At 35.7% G+C, this 18167-nt stretch overlaps 1 protein-coding gene across 12 annotated transcripts in view; it reads right to left on the reverse strand.

Moving 5' to 3' along the window:
• DMD (dystrophin) overlaps positions 1-18167 on the reverse strand; it is a 1013774-nt gene that overhangs the window by 190327 nt on the left and 805280 nt on the right. For all 12 annotated transcript variants that reach the window (XM_027688940.1, XM_027688937.1, XM_027688948.1 and 9 more), the window contains 2 exons: positions 7301-7473; positions 5442-5598 (listed from right to left, as the gene is read on the reverse strand). In XM_027688940.1, the coding sequence (XP_027544741.1) occupies positions 5442-5598; positions 7301-7473 (330 nt within the window). The remainder of the gene's footprint in view (positions 1-5441; positions 5599-7300; positions 7474-18167) is intronic.

Consider the following 18167-nt stretch of genomic DNA (forward strand, 5'->3'; position numbering starts at 1 on the left):
GATAATTATAGCACAGTGTAACACAAAACACAATACTGCAAAAAGGAGAGCCATATGCCATGGGTAGAAAACAGAAATTTTACTCCAGGGATCAGAAAATTCTTTTTACAATGCTGGCATTATATAAGCTTCTATCACAATAAATTCACCAATTCAGTTAAATTAATTATTAAACCAAATTTGTATTTCTATGCAAACTAATGAAGGATTATAAATTCAATATTAAAAAGTTAATTACACTTTTAATTATATTTGATATGTGACTCTGTGCACAGGAAATACCTACCAGAACTAATAATGAGAACACCTCAGTTTATAATATAAGCAGTCATAGGTAAAAAGTTCTTAACACATTTCAGGAAAGTAAACTTAAGGAAATGACTATATTATTCTATTATAAATATTAAAATACGCTTTTTATTAAATGGTCAAGAACTGACCATAATGTCTGTAACTGTGCTTGGGAGAACCCTTTAGCAAAGTCCACTTGGCTGAATGAAATAAAGTAAAAAATCTTCATTTTGTGCCAAGGACATTGACGGGACTAGAATCTTTTCCCAGAATGTATCTGCTATCATAAGAGAATCTGCTGTTTTAATAATAACTGTGATAAATGTTTTAAACAATCATGTTGACCTTTAAAACCCAACACTGATTTTCACAAATAAAGTAGAGTACTGTATATTAACAAGTAAACTACCACTGGATATTGCTCTGCATAAAATATGAGTGGGTTTACTACAGGGTTGAACTTAGACATTTTTAGGTCTGTAATTCTTATAATTCATGCTTGACTCTTGAATGAAATGCAATGGAAAGAGGAAATATAATAAACCCTTTTCATGCCTCCAAAAGAGGAAAATCTATTGCTTTAATTAGCCTTTGTTCTTCTCTCACATCATTCTATCCCACTAGAATAGTGTGGCAGGTCTGCAGCTCAAGTAAGCCAGCAAGTAGCATAACTTAAAAGCCAGCATGGTAGTCCCCATGGACTGTCAGCTTTGCTCTCATCTGATAGTGCTAAAAGTAACATCAACAGTCAAATTCACTTAAACCAGTGTTTTTTAAACACTAAATGGTATAACAGCTTAAAGATATAATGTGCTTTATAAACGTCTACAAAGACAAATTATTTCTCAGAAATGTCTGTGCCCAAAATCAGTCAAATAGGAGGCACATGCACTGAGGTCTGTCCTGGAAACACACACCAACAGCAGGAAGGAGTCATGGATATTCCAGGGGAACACAGAAATACACCGAAGCACAGGATACTTAAGCCAGAAATACCTCTGAGCTCTGCATTTGGAAGTGAGTCCTGCTGTAAATTGTGCTGCTGTTGAAGTCAGGTCACCCCTAGCTATGTACATGTGCACTCCATAAGAAGGACACAAAATACCTTTTTTCAGCTTGTCCTACTTTTGCAGAAAACCACAGCAATCAAATACACATAGTGGCATTATATTTCAAGGAGATGTTTAAAGTCATATTTCTGCTGTACCTCTTGAGCAACAGGAGAACATAACCAGGAATGTGCACTGCATCCCAAAAAGTGTGTGAGCAAAAATCATTGTATCTTTCTCAAAACAACAGTGAATGGGAGATTTCTGATTTTGTATATTTTGTATTTAGCCACAACAAGAAAAGGTCCTTCTAACACTGAAAACAGTGAGCCAATGTGTTACATTTTCCTCCCCAACTTTTCCATTCTGAATGTTGGAGCTGGTGGAGGTGATTATAGTCTGTAAATCCTGAGTTACAGAATAGTACACAGTGTGGTGTTGAGATCTATTTACAATTCTCATCTCCTTCCCTAGTTTTGATCTGCAAACTTCTACCGAGTGAGTTAAAATATGTTTCAGTATGAGAAATTTGAAAAGGAGAGGATTAAAAAAACATGAGGCTGAAGCAGTAGCACAGAACAGCATTAAAAAAAATGAATGCTCATTTCATACTAACCCATTCCAAAAGAAGTTCTTACTCTATGAAGGTAAAGCTGCTTTTCTGATTAAAGTTCTGTTGTGAAATATGTACATGCTACCAATAAAAATCATAAGCAGCAATAAAGTACATTTTCTCTACTTTTGGAGAAAAAAAAATTATCTATCTAGAGTCTTGACAAATATGTCTTTATAATAACCACACCATCACTGAAAGCAGAATTAGCCTAAATTAATGTCTAATGTATAGCTAATGATTTCAGGCTAATTTCATTGAATTCCTTAACTCCTTCCACACTTTGTGGTGACTGTAGAGGAAATCGAATATGCATAATGTATGACCTGACCAAAAAGTAAGTAAACTACTTTATTTAACCATGTCTATTTGTCATCAACACTACAGCAGTAATGGCATCCTGTCCACCGTTTTAATAATGCATATATTGATCAGCTTATCTCCGACCTCCACTACCTCTTCATGAGTGTCCTTAAATCTCTCTAAATGAAGAAACGAAGATTGTTTAAATTGAAAAATGTGATTATAATGAGAAAAGAGTTACATCATTAAACTAACATAAATCTCTGTTATATAAAAAAAACAGGTATTTTTTCTTTCAATGAATTTTAAAGCAAAATGTACAATTAGATTAATTCAAGATGTTTGCCAACCAGAATGCTTTTTAAAAAAGGGGTTTTGACTTCAATTGTTAAAAGTAGATATCAACTGTGCCACCAGAAAAGGTTAGTGTGTTGAAGCAGGCACTGTACTCCTCCTTAGGCAGTGGTGCTATAGATTTCATGTGAAAGGGTTTCCATGGAGTTGTTAATAACTACGTTCTATATTCATAAATGCTATTTATGCTGTTAATAAAATCACTACATAGAAAATGAGGCAACTCTCAAAAGAATGAAAGACATAACAGGCTATCTGCAGGACGTCTAAATTACTTAAATGAGATAAATAGTAGTTAATAAAATTTCAATAAAACAATATTATGATACTTAGTAAAGCAAAGAAAATTGAGATAATTAAATAATGTTTTGATGAACAGGAGACAGAATTTTGTACTGATTCTTTTCCATCCTCTGTAAGAGATACTCGAAGATCAGACAGGATAAATTAATTTCAACGATTCTGTCTGTTCTTTTTTCCACAGGGAATCAGAATACCTACAACTAGAAAAGCCTCACATCAAACTCCTGCAGTGCTACAGAATGGGAAAAGGAAAGAACACATATTTCTAAAAGGAACTAAAATGTTCTAACTTCGATACTAGACAGGATGACCAAAGATCTGTGTTATGAATCTGCAAGTGGCAGAGAAGGTATAAAGAAGTGAGAAAATGTATTTTGTAAAGTCATGTTGCACTTCGTTTGATTGGTGAGAGACAGAGAGATCACTTAGTTCATTACTGAAGTCCTGCCACATTTATGGTGAATTCTGGGTAACTTTCAAACAGCTTATAAAGCAATATACAATACTAAAATTTTAGGAGATGTAATTTCTTTAGATGAAAAAATATTTCTTCTGTCTAGGAGAAGAAAAACAATGTTTTCAAAGACTCAAATATTATTTAGAGGAGAAAACTTTTATTGGAACAATTCTACAGAAATCATTCTCTAAGTCTTGTTTTGGCTTAGGAGTCGTCTTTGGAGAAACGGGTTGAGTTAATGTTATGCTGAGTTAAAGCAACATCTATATTGTGTCTTTCATCCTGATGTTTTGGATGGGCTTTAAAACTACTTTATGGAAGTTGCTACAGACAGCTGGCTAGAACAGACCTCAGGCATATCATATATCTTAACTTTCATGGTAGAAAGGTGAAAAAAGGAATGGTGCTGGTCCATAAAGTCAGGGATGTTTATTCCTCACTGTTTCTGTGATAATGCTTTAAGTCCTGAGTAAAGTTTTGTGAGAAAGACACATCCTACACATCACCTCTCCAGAAGGAAGATCTAAACGCGACCAAGCTGCCCCTTGCAGCAAAGCATTATATTATCTTAGAAAAGCATTTGGCACTGAGAGAGAGCGTTTTTGTTCCTCTTTCTCTTTGGCTTCCTCAGTCATTTGGTGAAGATAGGCCCTGGGAAACCATATTGGCACTGCTTCCCATCAGTCTGCTATTGATGGGAATAACTTTTGGCTATGCCAAAATCCATGCCTGGCTGAATATGGTACTTCTTGACTTTTCACAAACTCAGGGTTCCAAACAACTTGAAGCAGCAAGATATGTCATGTTCTCTTTCCAAATTTGATGTCACTATTTGTTCTCAAATGTGTCTTTCTGCATGAAGGAGAGCAATGTTTATATTTAGCTACTTGACGAATGGAAAAAACACAGATACAATTTCATTTTATAGTAACATTTCACATTTCTCCATTAAGCAATAAAATCAGAGATTCAGGAGCTTCAGAAACAATACTTTTTGTGGCAAGTTTCACAAACTGAAAGTTACATATATGCAGCACAATGCTTTGAGAGGATGATCGTTGGTTTTGAAATATTCTTTTCTTGCGGAAGCAAGTTGTCTGGCTGACAATTTAAATTCTTCAATAAAAATACATTTGTTCAAAATAGCTTTTTAGATACCACTGAAGCATAATTGGACACCAAAGAGGAGGTAAAAAACTTCCCATAATGTCATTATTTTAATTAAAGACACATGTGGGTGAAGCAGAGAGCTTGAATACTACATCCAAGTAAATTCCAAGAAAAGGAAAAGTGTATAGTGGAGGTACTAGTGTGATTTCACATCCAGATCAGAATAGACATCAATGGCATAGTAAATTAAAAGCTGTTTACCTGAAAGCAGACATTAGGTTAGCATCAGATATATATATATATATATATATTTATATAAAGTATACCTTTACAACCAAAAAATCTGTGTGAATCTTTGTATGATGAATTATTCAAAAGTATTGTGTTATTTTGGAGGTTGTTCATTTGGTGGATTTTAAAAAAATCAACTTCCCATACAAGGATTCAATGTAGGTTCCTTTTTAATGCGAATCTTAGTCTAGAATAGTTCCCATATGACACTGCTATTGCCTTTCCATAAGAATTCCATGATGAAACCAGTGTGAGCCACAGAAAGTTGTCACAACGATGCAGAGCAGGGCCGATATCAGCTACTCTTTTCAATAGTAAAATAGGGTTTCAAAAAGTCCACATGAAGTTTAAATGCCTGATCTAGAAAAATTTTCAGAAATACTTATTTAATCCTCAAAAAATACCGGGTTAGCAATTGTTCTGGCCATGAAATCTGCCTTTCTGTGATAGGTCTGTGAAGGTCACGGTAGTAAACACTCCCTTCTCCAAAAGGCTGATTTTCTCTTCTGTGTTTGAAAGTCGTAGCTATTACTCTCAAGGAAGAATTTTGGTTTTCATCCTAAAATGTATTTTAAATGGTGTCTTCCTTTTTTCCAACAAGGATCCTGTCATGCAGCACCAATCTGCCAAACAAAAAGCAATGACCAAAAGATTTTAAAAAAGCCCATACCCGATGGATGTCATTCTGTTTCTGCACAGTGGGAAGATCTCCACCAATGGGTGCTTGCTGTTTTAATTCGTCCTCCTTCAGCTGCAGCCATGCTAAAAGTTCCTGAAGAGAGAGATGCAATCGCTTCCACTGGTCGGTACTGGCTTCCAAATGGGATCTGAAAGCATGTGTTAAATATAAGATAGATTCAGTCACAGTGAAAGTAAAACCCAAATTGTACAAGCTTATTTACTGGGAAAGATCCTAGTGTTTCATTAACTTAATGATTTTTAAACAGCTTCAGTAGCTTTGAATTAGATTCTGGCAACACAGATTTAAATTTGGTTCTGCAGTCTTGGCTTTTTTTGCATCTCTTGTTTTTTGTTTTTAGTCGTTTGGTTTGGTTTGGTTTTTAAGTTTTCCTCTTCAGCAGTGAGTAATAGCTGTGTTGAATTGTCAGTCTCCCTAGAAGTGCACAAATATTATGCAGGACTAGCATAAGAGTAGTGTAGTCATCACTTAGGATTACTGGGAGTTTAATTACCTGAAACGTAGAGAGCGGTTTTCCAACTCAGAGAAGAGCAAGCATTTCTTTAAACCACTACATAAACCATTTAGCTCATACAAGATTCATTCTCTTATTTTAAATGAAATTCTTCAAAAAAGAAAAAAAAGTAATGAGGAGATTGTTAAAGCCAACAGAATCCCCATACACTACTGAGGCAATTGTCTGTGCCATTAATCAGAGGTGTGTATGAAATTAATTGAATCACTGGAAAAATTAAAAGACAGAATACCACTTTATGCAAAAAAGGCCTCCATCATAACAACATCTTCTAAATATTTCCTCTGTATATGTACCATTTCTTATCTCAAATATCACTGCATTTGAGCAAGTTCATTGGTAAAATGCACGTGATGAAAAAATTCTCAGAGACTGTGAAGGGTTTTTTCCTTCTTCTTTTGCTCCTCAGAAAAAAGAAGGAGGAATGTGTCTCTTTAGCTTCTAATATCTTTTCAACCTCACATCCTTCATTTATTTTTAATGATTGATTATATGAAGATGACTTTTGTCATTACACATCCTGACCTCCCTCAGGACCTGAGCTGAAAAAAGCTAATATTTCATACATTACTTTGGAAAACACTTCTGCCTTTTGCTGTCCTCTGAACTACCACCAACACACAGCAAGTGAGCAAATGAAAAAATGCCTGAGACTGAATGCAACAGAGCTGGGTTGCCTATTGTAAAAGTCATATTTCTGAAGGAAAGTTTCCTGGATAAATTCTTTTGAAAAGAAATCTTCAGTCCATTGAAGCCTGAACGACTACTTGATCATTTGCAATGTTACCTTTTATTATATTTTCCCTTGCAATCAAAAGTTTTTACCTCTCATGACACTACCTATGGATTTCTTTCACCCCTGGATTTTATTTGGCAATTCTGTCCATTCTCCACACAACAGCTAAAACCTTAAATAAATTGTCTTCTCATTTGCAAGGCTATTTTTAGTTTTGTACTGGAAATAGCAGCCTTCAAAATAAAGCTTATAATAAATACTGGTTATTTATGATAACTTTCAAGACTCATTGATAAGTCATATCCAGCTCTAGAAAAAGCCTACATTTAGAGCATGTTTAAACATGCTAATCTCTCCCTCTGTAATTACAAAAGTTCATCATATGCCTCAAATCCTAATCCTCTACTATCATTTTCACACCAAAAAAACTAATTCTTACAAAGTTAAGCCAACATTCAAAGTAGTAGAAGTAATTTCAAAACAGACAAAAACAGTGCTATCAGAAACATTTCTAATTGCAAAATGCAGCATTCTGTCTTACACACCAACAGGAGGCTTTTGCTCATGTTCAGGTCCTACCTAATGTTCAGAGATTTCTTCCTAAGTTCACTCCATCTGAGGTTCATGTTATCCAAGCGTCTCTGCAAGAGGGTTGCATCTTCAGAGCCTTCAAGGGACCTCAGGATTTTCTGCCCGTTTTCATCCAGGCTGTGAAAGATGTCAGTGTGAGCATCAATTTCTGCCTGTAGTTCCTATGGAAGCAACAGAAAACAATACATGTGATTTCTTAAAAAATCATAGAAACTACAATTTTTCAAAACAGTGGAAAAATCAGTGCAACACAGAGCACAGGTTTTGATTACTGCTTTTATGGCAGTACCATGTACTGTACACACAGCCATGTTTCGCTTTCACATGAAGGCCTTTTGCATTGAGTGCGACCTTTCTCCCATAGAGAGCATACTGAGCAAAATCTAGACAGTTAAAAGTGTAGCCTTTGACAGGCAACAAAGGAAGGACAAGATATATTTACTGTGCTGATGAGGGAAAAACAAAAAAACACAAAACCCCCAGGGTCTCAGGTAAATCTGACCTTCACATGATATGTCTTCCTGTGCAACATTTTCAGTTTCAGCTGGGGACTGCAACACCGGTCCTGCTGCATAGCAATTCCAAGAAATCTGGGTGTCTGCAGCAGCTGAGCTTTAAAATGCCAAGTTCACTTACATTCTGTTGACAGAACGCATTTTGGAGCCCAGGCCTCAGAAGTCAATACCAATAAACAGCCACTTTGTGCTGTACCAAAACACTGGTTGAGGCCACGGATGTAGGAGGGCCTGAGAATAGCAAGGACCCAGAATGTGCAACTGGCAGCTCATGTTGAACAGCCAACTTTTCTTATCGCTCCGTAACTGCAGGCCAGCTCTACATTTTGGATTCATTTTTCCCCCTCATTTTTAGCACGGTTGTTTCTGCCAAAAGAACATTCTTTAGAGAGCTGCCTGGTACCAGCATTCCTGCCTGCCCACACAGTCAATGCAGCCTTTGTACGCTGGCTGCCCTTCTCCAAGAAGTTTGCATGCTGCAGCTCCACAAGGTCAGATTCATTCGCAGGGAATGGTGGTTGAATCAAGCCCATTAAAAAGAATAAAAATAATAATAATAATTTAAACACGTACATGCGTGAGCACACACGCACTCTATATGCAGCCACATTCGCTTACTTTCAAACAAAGACACAAAGAAAATGACCTAATGAATAAAGCTCTGCATTTTCTCCTGGGATGCTTGGGCACTAAGTTTTCTGGTGGTGGTTTTCTTGCTACCCGAAATGGGAGTGCTAGGGACGAAGTGTGAAAGAGCAAGTGATTTACGGCATTGGAGAGCAAGACCCAGCACTAACTGAGCATCACAGATAGTCCCCAATGGAAATTTGTTGCAATTTTCTTTAGAAGAATGACTTTGAAGGAGGGAAGCACACAATCTGTCTACTTGGTGTCTTCCTAATTGAATTGGTTTTATTTGATATTTTAAGTGCAATGTTAGCTGCACTGAATCATGAGTAGATTGTCCTTGTTCACCTACTGCTGTTCCAAATGTCCTTAACTGGATACCTATTCCTTGCACAGCAATGACTAGTACAGTATTTGGGGAAATTTTAAGGTGGGCTAGCAATGTCTTTGGTACAGTACAAAAGTTTTTATCCAACTATTTTACTTATCTAAGGTCATCCTAGCAGTAAAGTAGTTAGGAATGAGTTTGGATACATCAGAGGTAACTCTGCAGAATCCAAATGTATTATAAACACTATATTTTTATTGATTGATATTAAATAAGCAATTTATATTTTTAAAAATGCCATTATTGAGGTACATAACAACGTATAATATTCCAGGAATGAATGCCCTTACTTGAAAATTTGTACCTTTTTTCAAGTCTGAATGTTGTTAGCTTCAGTTTCTATCTGCAATACTTTATTTTTGTTTGCTTGACTGAAGAATATGCTATTACCAAATTTCTTTTTCTTTATGTATGCATTTGGAGACTTTATATAAGTTGAGTTAAATATTACTATCCTGATGTAAACAGCCAAAATAACATGAAAGAAAGGATAAAGCTAACAGTAAAAAAGTTAACTTTTAATTAAGTCTGTATACTTCTAAGGTCCTTCCACATTTAAAAAATGATAAATCTATTCTGAATAGAAAGAATGAAAGGGTAAAAGAATTATATGCACTACCTCTTGCACAAAGTCCTTAGTTTTTAGGATGGTGATGGAAAGAGCTGCCTTTTCCTCTGAAAGAACATGTGCCATGAAACGTGTTCAATAACAATTCACAGTAGGAAGCTGTCAAATTTATGCCCTCTTGGTGTTTTACCACACATATACTCATGGCATTTTATAAGACAAAATTTTTAAAAAATGGCTTTCTGTATTTTTTTGTTTTTAGAAAAAGTGTCTTGGAGTTTTCACATTTTGTGGTTTTCTCCTGACACATACATAATTCTGAAAATAAACTGAGTCATATCCTTTTTTATTTCAGAATACTATATAGAATCACAATACACCTGGAAAGTTAGTTAAGTAGGAAATAAACATGAAAAGTGGAGTATTCTTGACAAAAGCTTAGTATTCAAGACTTGGTCTTCCTTATTCCAAATTACTTGTGTATACTGCACTACTTCTAATGCTCCCAGAAGAAGTTTATTCCAGCTATACAGGAAGCCTACACAGAAGAAAGGCAACAACAAAGATATTTACTCCATTTTGGTTGGTGCATTTTAGTTCCTTTCTTTGTGACACTTTCACATCCCAAGAGAAGCAGAGAGCATATAATAAAAAGATCTATATATCTTTTATTTGTTTTCTGAAATAAATAATTTCCACGTCTCAAAAGTACAATATGAACTAGGTTCTTTTTCTTGGCAATGATAAAGCAGGAAGATCTACTTAACTTCAAAAATGGCTAAGCTATTTGTAAAAGTGTGCTGCGATTACACATCATACCTAGAAGTACAGCACATAGACTAAATATATATTATTTATTGCATTTTCATCTTTTCCAACGTGTTCAAACACATAGAGAGACCGCAGAGAATAAAAAATCAATCCTGGTATAATTCTACTGGGTTACAATTGGACTGTGTGGTGCATTTTTGCTGTAGGGGTTATTACTGAGGCTGTGTGGAAGAAAAAAAAAAGCTGAGAGAAAAATAGAAATCATCTTTTTGATCACAAGTTACTGCTTTGAGTAAGCTGAACTGCTTGAAAAGAAATGTAACTCCATCAGGCACAGATTTGTCTAAGAATTTTAGTGAAATCCTCCTTTATTAAGCTGAATTATAAAGTTAGATCATAAAAAGTAACATAATATTTGTTTGTAGAAACTTAGCTGAATAGCTATTAGAGGTTTCTTTTAAAAATGTGTATTTACATTATTTTACTATATAGAGTAAGTCTGGAACTAAGACACAGAACTGGAATGATAAAGGGATGAAGTACACTTGTCTTGAGGGAAACAACCTTCTTGGACAAAACAGGGTGAGGAAATTTGGTCTGGCTGTTTCACTTTTGTCCTGAGCCCTTGGAACCATTGCATGTTTTTAGGGGAGAAGTACACTAGTGTTGTAAGACAGCACACCCAACAGTGCCAGAAAGCCAGGGCAAAATACTTGCCCAATTCAATACAGGTATTGGCATAATACTAGCCCAATTCAGCTTTCCCCCTGGAACTACTGCTAGCATTCCCCACAGGAGCCCACATTCTCACTGCCCTAATTCTTTTGGTAGGTAAAAGAGATTCACCTGTGGTTCCACAAGTTTTGTTTTACACAGTGCCCTGCTCAGCACAGCGGGGCTGTCACAGTGAAATCTAATGCATTAGAAGTTCTGTCAGCTTCCACATAGCAGAGCTAGTCCTGTAAGGATTCAATATGGTTGGAGATACTTCAGCAGGAATAATAACCAGTGTCAATATACTTCATGTCCCACATGCAACGCACAGACATATAAGGGACATGAGACATGTCAAAATCTGCCCTTATTTCAGCAATACATCAGGAAGGATCGGTAGTCTGGAAGTAAAACGAAGTCCTAGAAAGAAGGAATCAGTTATACTTCTTGGACTATAGATGAGTCATGCTAAAACATGGAAATTAATGCAGCACAGTTGACAAAACATTTATCTTTTATACAAAGTAGAAAAAATTAATTATACAATAATTTAAAGAAATTAAAGTGCTTAAATCCTCCTCTGCAAACTCAGTTCCGTCCTTGGAATCATACTTTTTATTTCCAGTGAAGCATTTACATTTTCTAGGTACTGTATAGAGTTACTAACAAAATAAATTACATTAATTGAAGTATGAGGGGCTCACAAAATTAAAGATCTCATTAAATAAAAGCTACACAGAGAAAAAAAAATATCTTATTGGCAGTAAATAATCAAAATGTCAGTCTGCAAAATTACATACATGTATGCAAAGCATCAGCTGTAATACTTGTGTGGCTATACATAGCTCAGAAGTACTATACTGTTTCTGTAATGCAAAAACTGAAATAGCTAGAAAAGTGATCATAAAATTACTCAAAACAAAACAAAGATCACCTCTATAATCCCTCTCCATCTCTATAGTTTGCTGCACTAATAATCCCCCTCCTATTTGCATTAACAGAGCATACTGTATTTCCCATAAGTAATTTCTGAAAAAAACAAACCAACTAAACATTTTAAATAGCTTATATCAGTAGCATATGCTTTTTAAACCTCTTATACTGTGCAAAACACTTGAATGATGTAATCCCTTTTTTTCATTTTCCTTTTTTCCTCTTTTCCTTTTTTCCTCCTTCCACTTTAGCTTTTCTTTTCCCTTTTTCCTTTCCTCCCCTCCTTTCCCTTCCTTTCTTTTCCTGTTTCTTTCTTCCTTTCTCTATTTTCCCTTTTTCCTTTTCCTTTCTTGCCTCTTTCTTCTCCTTCTCTCCTTCTCCTTCCTTCCTTCCTTCCCTCCTTCCTTCCTTCTCTTTGAAATACAACTTTCTATGAATAAAAAATTTATTTTTATGTTCTTTTATGGTGATTTCAAAACTTCTAAAGAATATGGGTATCTTTCTGCTTTTATTTTGCATTTATATCATTTCAAGTGCCTGGATAAAGCAGAACTTACAAACTTGTTCCAAAACAGTTTGGTTTGGGGTTTTTATTTTGATTGGTTTTGGTTTTGTTTGTTTTTTGTTCCAACAATACTACTGAGCAAAGCACATCTGTAGAGAACAGGTCTCTGTTCTATGGTCTTGAAGGTGATAGAGCAGCTCTTAGGGCTCAGCATACTGAGTGAATTCTTACCAACAGGGATGATCTGCTGGCTTAATCAAAAAAGGCTCCCCTTCAAAGTTCTGGTTTGGTTTCTTTTCGTAACCTCCTTATGGCTTCTACAGATGTAGGAAATGGAGTCACTGCCTGTATTTTGCAACTCTGTTCAGCACAGCTTAGCACAGTTTAGATATGGATTTCAAATTAATCATCCCACTTGCTTTCATTTAATTACAGCTAAACTCCTTCAAATTTCCGATTCTGCCTAAAGCGTTAAACTCTATGTGAGGATACAGAGAGTATGAGAGGTTTTTTTTCAATGCCCTGGCAGACTCCAGCAGCCTTTGGAGGCACAAAGATCTATGTACATGGCACCTCTTTCAGGAACACAGCTTATTCTTCTGTCTGCTAGAGAGAGGAATAATTTTGTGAGTGTTATGGTTCTGGAGATGTTGAATTAATGGCTACAGTAAGGCAAGTCAAATGCATTTTAAGTGCATGAGTGATAGATTTAGTGCAAGATGCACTTGCTCTATTTCTTTGTTTCTGGCAGTAGAAGGTCAGTTTGCATTATGCTTTATGACAGTCTGTCCTTGTGAGCTGGGCATCGCCATCAAAGCATTTGAACAGAGAGAAATGTATACTTTTTTTGAAACATTTGTCTGAGAAGGAAGATACCACGAATTAGAATAATGATGGGACAAAACAGTGAAGTATTTCTGCTGGTTTGCAAGATACTTCTGGTTCCATGGGAGTTCGCTATTTTAAAATACACAGTTCTTCTAGGAACTGGCTGTTGGATTTAGTGTGTTTTTTTTTTTTAAGCTCCTGGTTCCTCCATCAAGCTTTTAAGTAATTCGCTCTTCTAGTCCATGAGCAAAACTTTTATTGAGTCTTAGAATGAGCATTTACTGAGCAATTTACATAATGATAAAAACTTCTCAAATGAGATTTAAAATATAATTAAAGGGCAGACTTACTGAGTTAAAAGCATTGTTGTGAAATGGTTATACATCATCATGCCAAGAAGCCTCCTATTCAGCCAGCCTATGGCATGACCCCAATTCCAGTCTGGTATGATTACATCTCTGAGTTTCATGCTAATTACTTGATTAAAAAGAACGATAAAAAGGTCTTTTCTATTGTGAAGATAAGCTTATGAATATAATTAAGGCATTTCTAGGTTCTCAACATATTTTTCAAGATAAAAAAGGGTAAGAGTTAGTTCTCTAAGAGAGAATCAAGTGTTGATGAGTGGAAGCCAAAAGTATAACTTTGCACTGCAGAAAACAATCCATTTAAGTTGCATCTATCACTCTTATGGTTTAAAATTCCACAAGTCCTGGAATAAAGATGTGACCAAACTTCATATTCAAATGCTACTTTCATCTAAAAGAAGATTAAAAAAGAGCTTTCTTTAGCAAATTGGGCCCTGTCTTCAGAAAATATCTTTATAAATAGGTAAAACAGGCCTTCGATTTAGGTTATATTCAGATTGCAAGAGATTTCAGGTTGCATCTAAGGATGCAGCCTTCTCTTGCTGACAGTAACTCTGCAAACATGGCGGGGTCTTCTTAATTTCATTAACATTGAGCTACCTTAGCTGTGGAATTTTAACTCTTAAGAGCACTAATATAATCATTTGAACATATACTCAAGTCTCTAGTGTGCAGATTCTCATTCACAGGACTGACTTTTTAGACATAGCACAGGGTCATGTATTTCTCTCTTGATCACAGGCAAATAATTTTTTGAGACCTCTAACAATTAATTTGTATTCAATTATTACATAATTCCATGTGTTTCAGAGGAGTTTATGGATTTCTTGGATGGGTTTTTTGAAGACTGAGAAAACCCCTGAATGACTGCTTTCCTTTACATGTAATGAAAATGTGAATAAATAGATAAAATAAAAAACCCAATCTTTAAAGAAACAAATCTTTCTTCATTTATAGTTTCACTGAGGATCTGACCCTTGCCATTAGAGAAATATAAACTATTCTGATAATTGTAATTTTAATGGAAATTGTTATTTTTACCATTTGTCTATTTTTCTTGTCACTATATCTAGGATGGAAACCCTAGATAGAATGAAACATTGTGCGTTTGAGGTCACATTAAGGCAGAAAAATTCCTCATAGACACAGCAATGAAGAACTTTTACTGTATGGTGTAACTGTGTGATATTTATGTTACTAACATAGCCTGTGCCCTCTTTCATGCAAGCAAATCCAACAAAGCAAACAAAGCACATTTTTGAAGCAGGAGTTGCAAGTGTATCTCTACTGAGATGTCTAAGAACGGGCTTAGCTATCTGCTTTGAAAACTCTGTATTTGAGGGTTGAGTGAGCAGGAGGGAAATAGCATAACTGTGCACAGAATCACACACACAACTTTCTGAAAGCAAAACTGTAAGACCTGTTAAAAACTTGGATAGTTTTCTAGATTTTTAGAAGGTAGTCTGCTCCCGATAAATACGCAGGTCCTGACCCATGCACTTCAGTGAATGTCTAATCCCATTACACCTGCACATTCCATCAGCACACTCACCCTGTCAATCTTTTGGCAATCTTTCTGCAGCAAAATAATTATGCTGCTACTTTCAGTATGTCTAATTTTCCCTCTCCCCATTTTCCAGAGATCAAACAGCAGCAGCACGAAGAAGCACCTTCTCTACAGGAACATTTACCTCCACTTAGTTACTCGGGCAAGGTCTTAAAGTCCTGCTGGACAGTTTGGAGAGCATTTACCTCTATTAGTTCTGCTGACATTCCAATACTTGAAATCAATACTGACTTTCTTTTACAACAAGCAGCCAGATAGGCTGCACAACCATTTCTAGGTCTGGAGAAAAAAAAAAAATCTTATGAAAGAAGGAAGGACAGTTTTTTTCTCTTTCACCAACCCAGTGAAACATACCTGAGATCTGTTAATTATAAATAGCTATTCCTAGAAGAAAAATTATTTGTATATACAGGACTGTATATTTAAATGATATACCAAAATGTAACAGTAAGGCCTCTCATATTTTAGCACCTATGGGATTCAAATATACTTTCATCCTTCCTCAAATACACTAACATATACAATCCTCTTTCAAATCCTATTAAAATAAAAAATAAGGGTGTTTTATAATTAAAAGAAATTATTTAGATTCTAGATACTGTCCTAATTCCTTCTGTTACAAATATTTTTTGCAGTTTTATTTTCTTTTTAAAATAAAGTCTGAAGTTTTAAGTTGTTGCTAACATCGTTGATGACTGGAGAAAAATAATTGGTATTATGAAACACCAGTTTCATAACATGATGTTCAATTAATTAAAAAAACCCCATAAAATCTTATTAAAAGAGAACAACACAAAACATAAAGCAGAAAGGAGAGGCCTCATACCTTACACATTATTAAAACTGGCTCGAGAAGAAAAATAACTATAATGGTTTCAGGACTCCTTTTAGAAACTAGCATTGTTCTATACATAATGAGATTTCAATTAGGAATTTATAGTATTTTAGGTGTTTCTCTCTACCAATGTGCAAGATCCACTGCAATTAACTGTTCTTAATGAAGGACAGGTTAATTGGGACCCAGTGGTCATTATGTAAGAGGAAATGTGGTAAAAGCTCCAGAGCTTCTGCACATACTTGCGTCAAATCTTCCCTACTGGAGATGGCCTAAGGCAAGCTTGGGGAAGGCAGAAACTTGGGTGCCAAAAAGGGCAAAAGTACCCTTAAATGCTGATTTTCAGTGTGAATACAGGTCATGCTAGTATGGCCTCAGGATCTGTTGACTTTCTATGTTTTAAGCAAGAGATGTCAAGAGAAGTTACCACAGAGAAAAGTGCTCTGTGCAGCCAACTACTAGCAAAATCACTTCAATATTTGATGTCAGATGTTCCTGTCACCAAAAAACAGAATTCACCAAGTGTTGGTCAGTTTACTCATTAAGAATGAACACAAACTGCCATGAGAAAAGTTAGTTTTATCTTCCTGATGATGTTTTAACCGCAAGCCTGCTCAGTATGAGGGTACCTAATGTTTGGATACCTGGTGAGAAGCCAAGAGGCCAAAGCTATTATCTATGGCACCTCCCTGTGTAAATGGACACTTCTCTAAATGCAGAAACAGGCAGAGCCACAGAGGCTCAGGGGGCCCCGAACAGCTGTTGCCAGAAGGGCCGACACAGAGATGAAAGCTGTCAGGGTGGCTGCAAGAAGGAGCTGCCACCAACTCCAGCCCACAGCAAGGCCTTGAGTGGAAAGTGGAGCTATGTGGAGGGCTTTCCCTTCTCACTCTCTGACCCAAAAGTCCTCAGCTGCCTGCTCACACCAACACTGACAACAACACCAGGACTTCCACTTGTAAACCAGTACTGTGCTCCCATCAATACCCAAAACTCGAACAGCCAAATTAAAATGCATAGCATGACTTCTGGTCTGTACACTTGTTATTGTTACCCTGCACATTGAGGTGTTTAACCAATCAGTGTGATATTGTACTCAGGAACTGCATTTGTGAGGAATTTGACATAAACTCATCAGTTTTCAGCTCAAAGAATTTCCATAACTTTAAGTTCTCAAAGAATTTAGGTTCTTCTGAACAACCTGAACCAAACCAGAAGTATCTTCTACATTATTTATTTTAGGTGATATAATAATGCATGCTGACTGTCTTGAAATAAGCAAGTGACTGGCATATGTTTGGAATCAGAAAAAAATCCTTCAAAACAGCAACTTTAACTATCATATTGATCAGTCTCTCTATGGCAAAGCCTAACCATGTTTTGTTGCAGCCAGAAATCAAAAGCAAAATTGAACAGCTTGCCTGTATCAAAGGGTCTCTGAATAAGATTGATATGCTGAAAATAATTATTTGTTATTTTCTTGGATTTACAATCAAGATGCATGTACTCCCACAGTAAATACAGTTTCAGGTTAAAGTGATAAATATCACTGAAAAAATAGTGCAATCATCAGAAAATTCTGACATGAGATAAACTTGTTTTTTAATCCTAATTTTTTTTTTAACAGACAAGCTATTTGGAGGTGAAAATCAACTTCTGTTCATGTTTTTCAGTTTGCCATTAAAAAATCAATTCAGATCATTGAGTTCCTCAAATTCATCAACTGAAAAAACATACACTTGATCCTTCTATGTTCCCTTCATTCTGGTAAAAGGAATAATTCCATTATCATAACAAAAAATGAAATAATTTTAATTCAAACATTGTATTGGTGAAGTCATGTAAGTGTTTTCATTAGGTCTAGATAAGAAAGTCAGTTCCAAGATCTGCACATCAAAACTGCCACCTGGAACCATTATTTATGTCTTTTCAAGACTTGTTTATATTTCGTTGGAGCAAAAACTAAAGTTTATCTGAATTTTGCCCAAAATAAAGACTACACCGCTAATGAAAGACCACAGCCAGAGAGACAAATGTCGATATCATTACAGAAATAAATGCAAACATACTTGATACAATAATCTTTTTTGTTTTCTGTCTCAAAAGAAAAGACCTCAACTCAAAGCCAAAAAGCAAAAGAAAATGAAATGCACACTTTTAAACTTAAAGTGTATTTTGTACTAAAGAAGGAACAGAGGTAAGCCTGATCAGCAAACAGTAATGGAGGTAATATAGC

Source organism: Neopelma chrysocephalum, unplaced genomic scaffold (assembly GCF_003984885.1).
Source record: "Neopelma chrysocephalum unplaced genomic scaffold, ASM398488v2 Primary Assembly neopelma1_76, whole genome shotgun sequence".
NCBI lineage: Eukaryota > Metazoa > Chordata > Aves > Passeriformes > Pipridae > Neopelma > Neopelma chrysocephalum.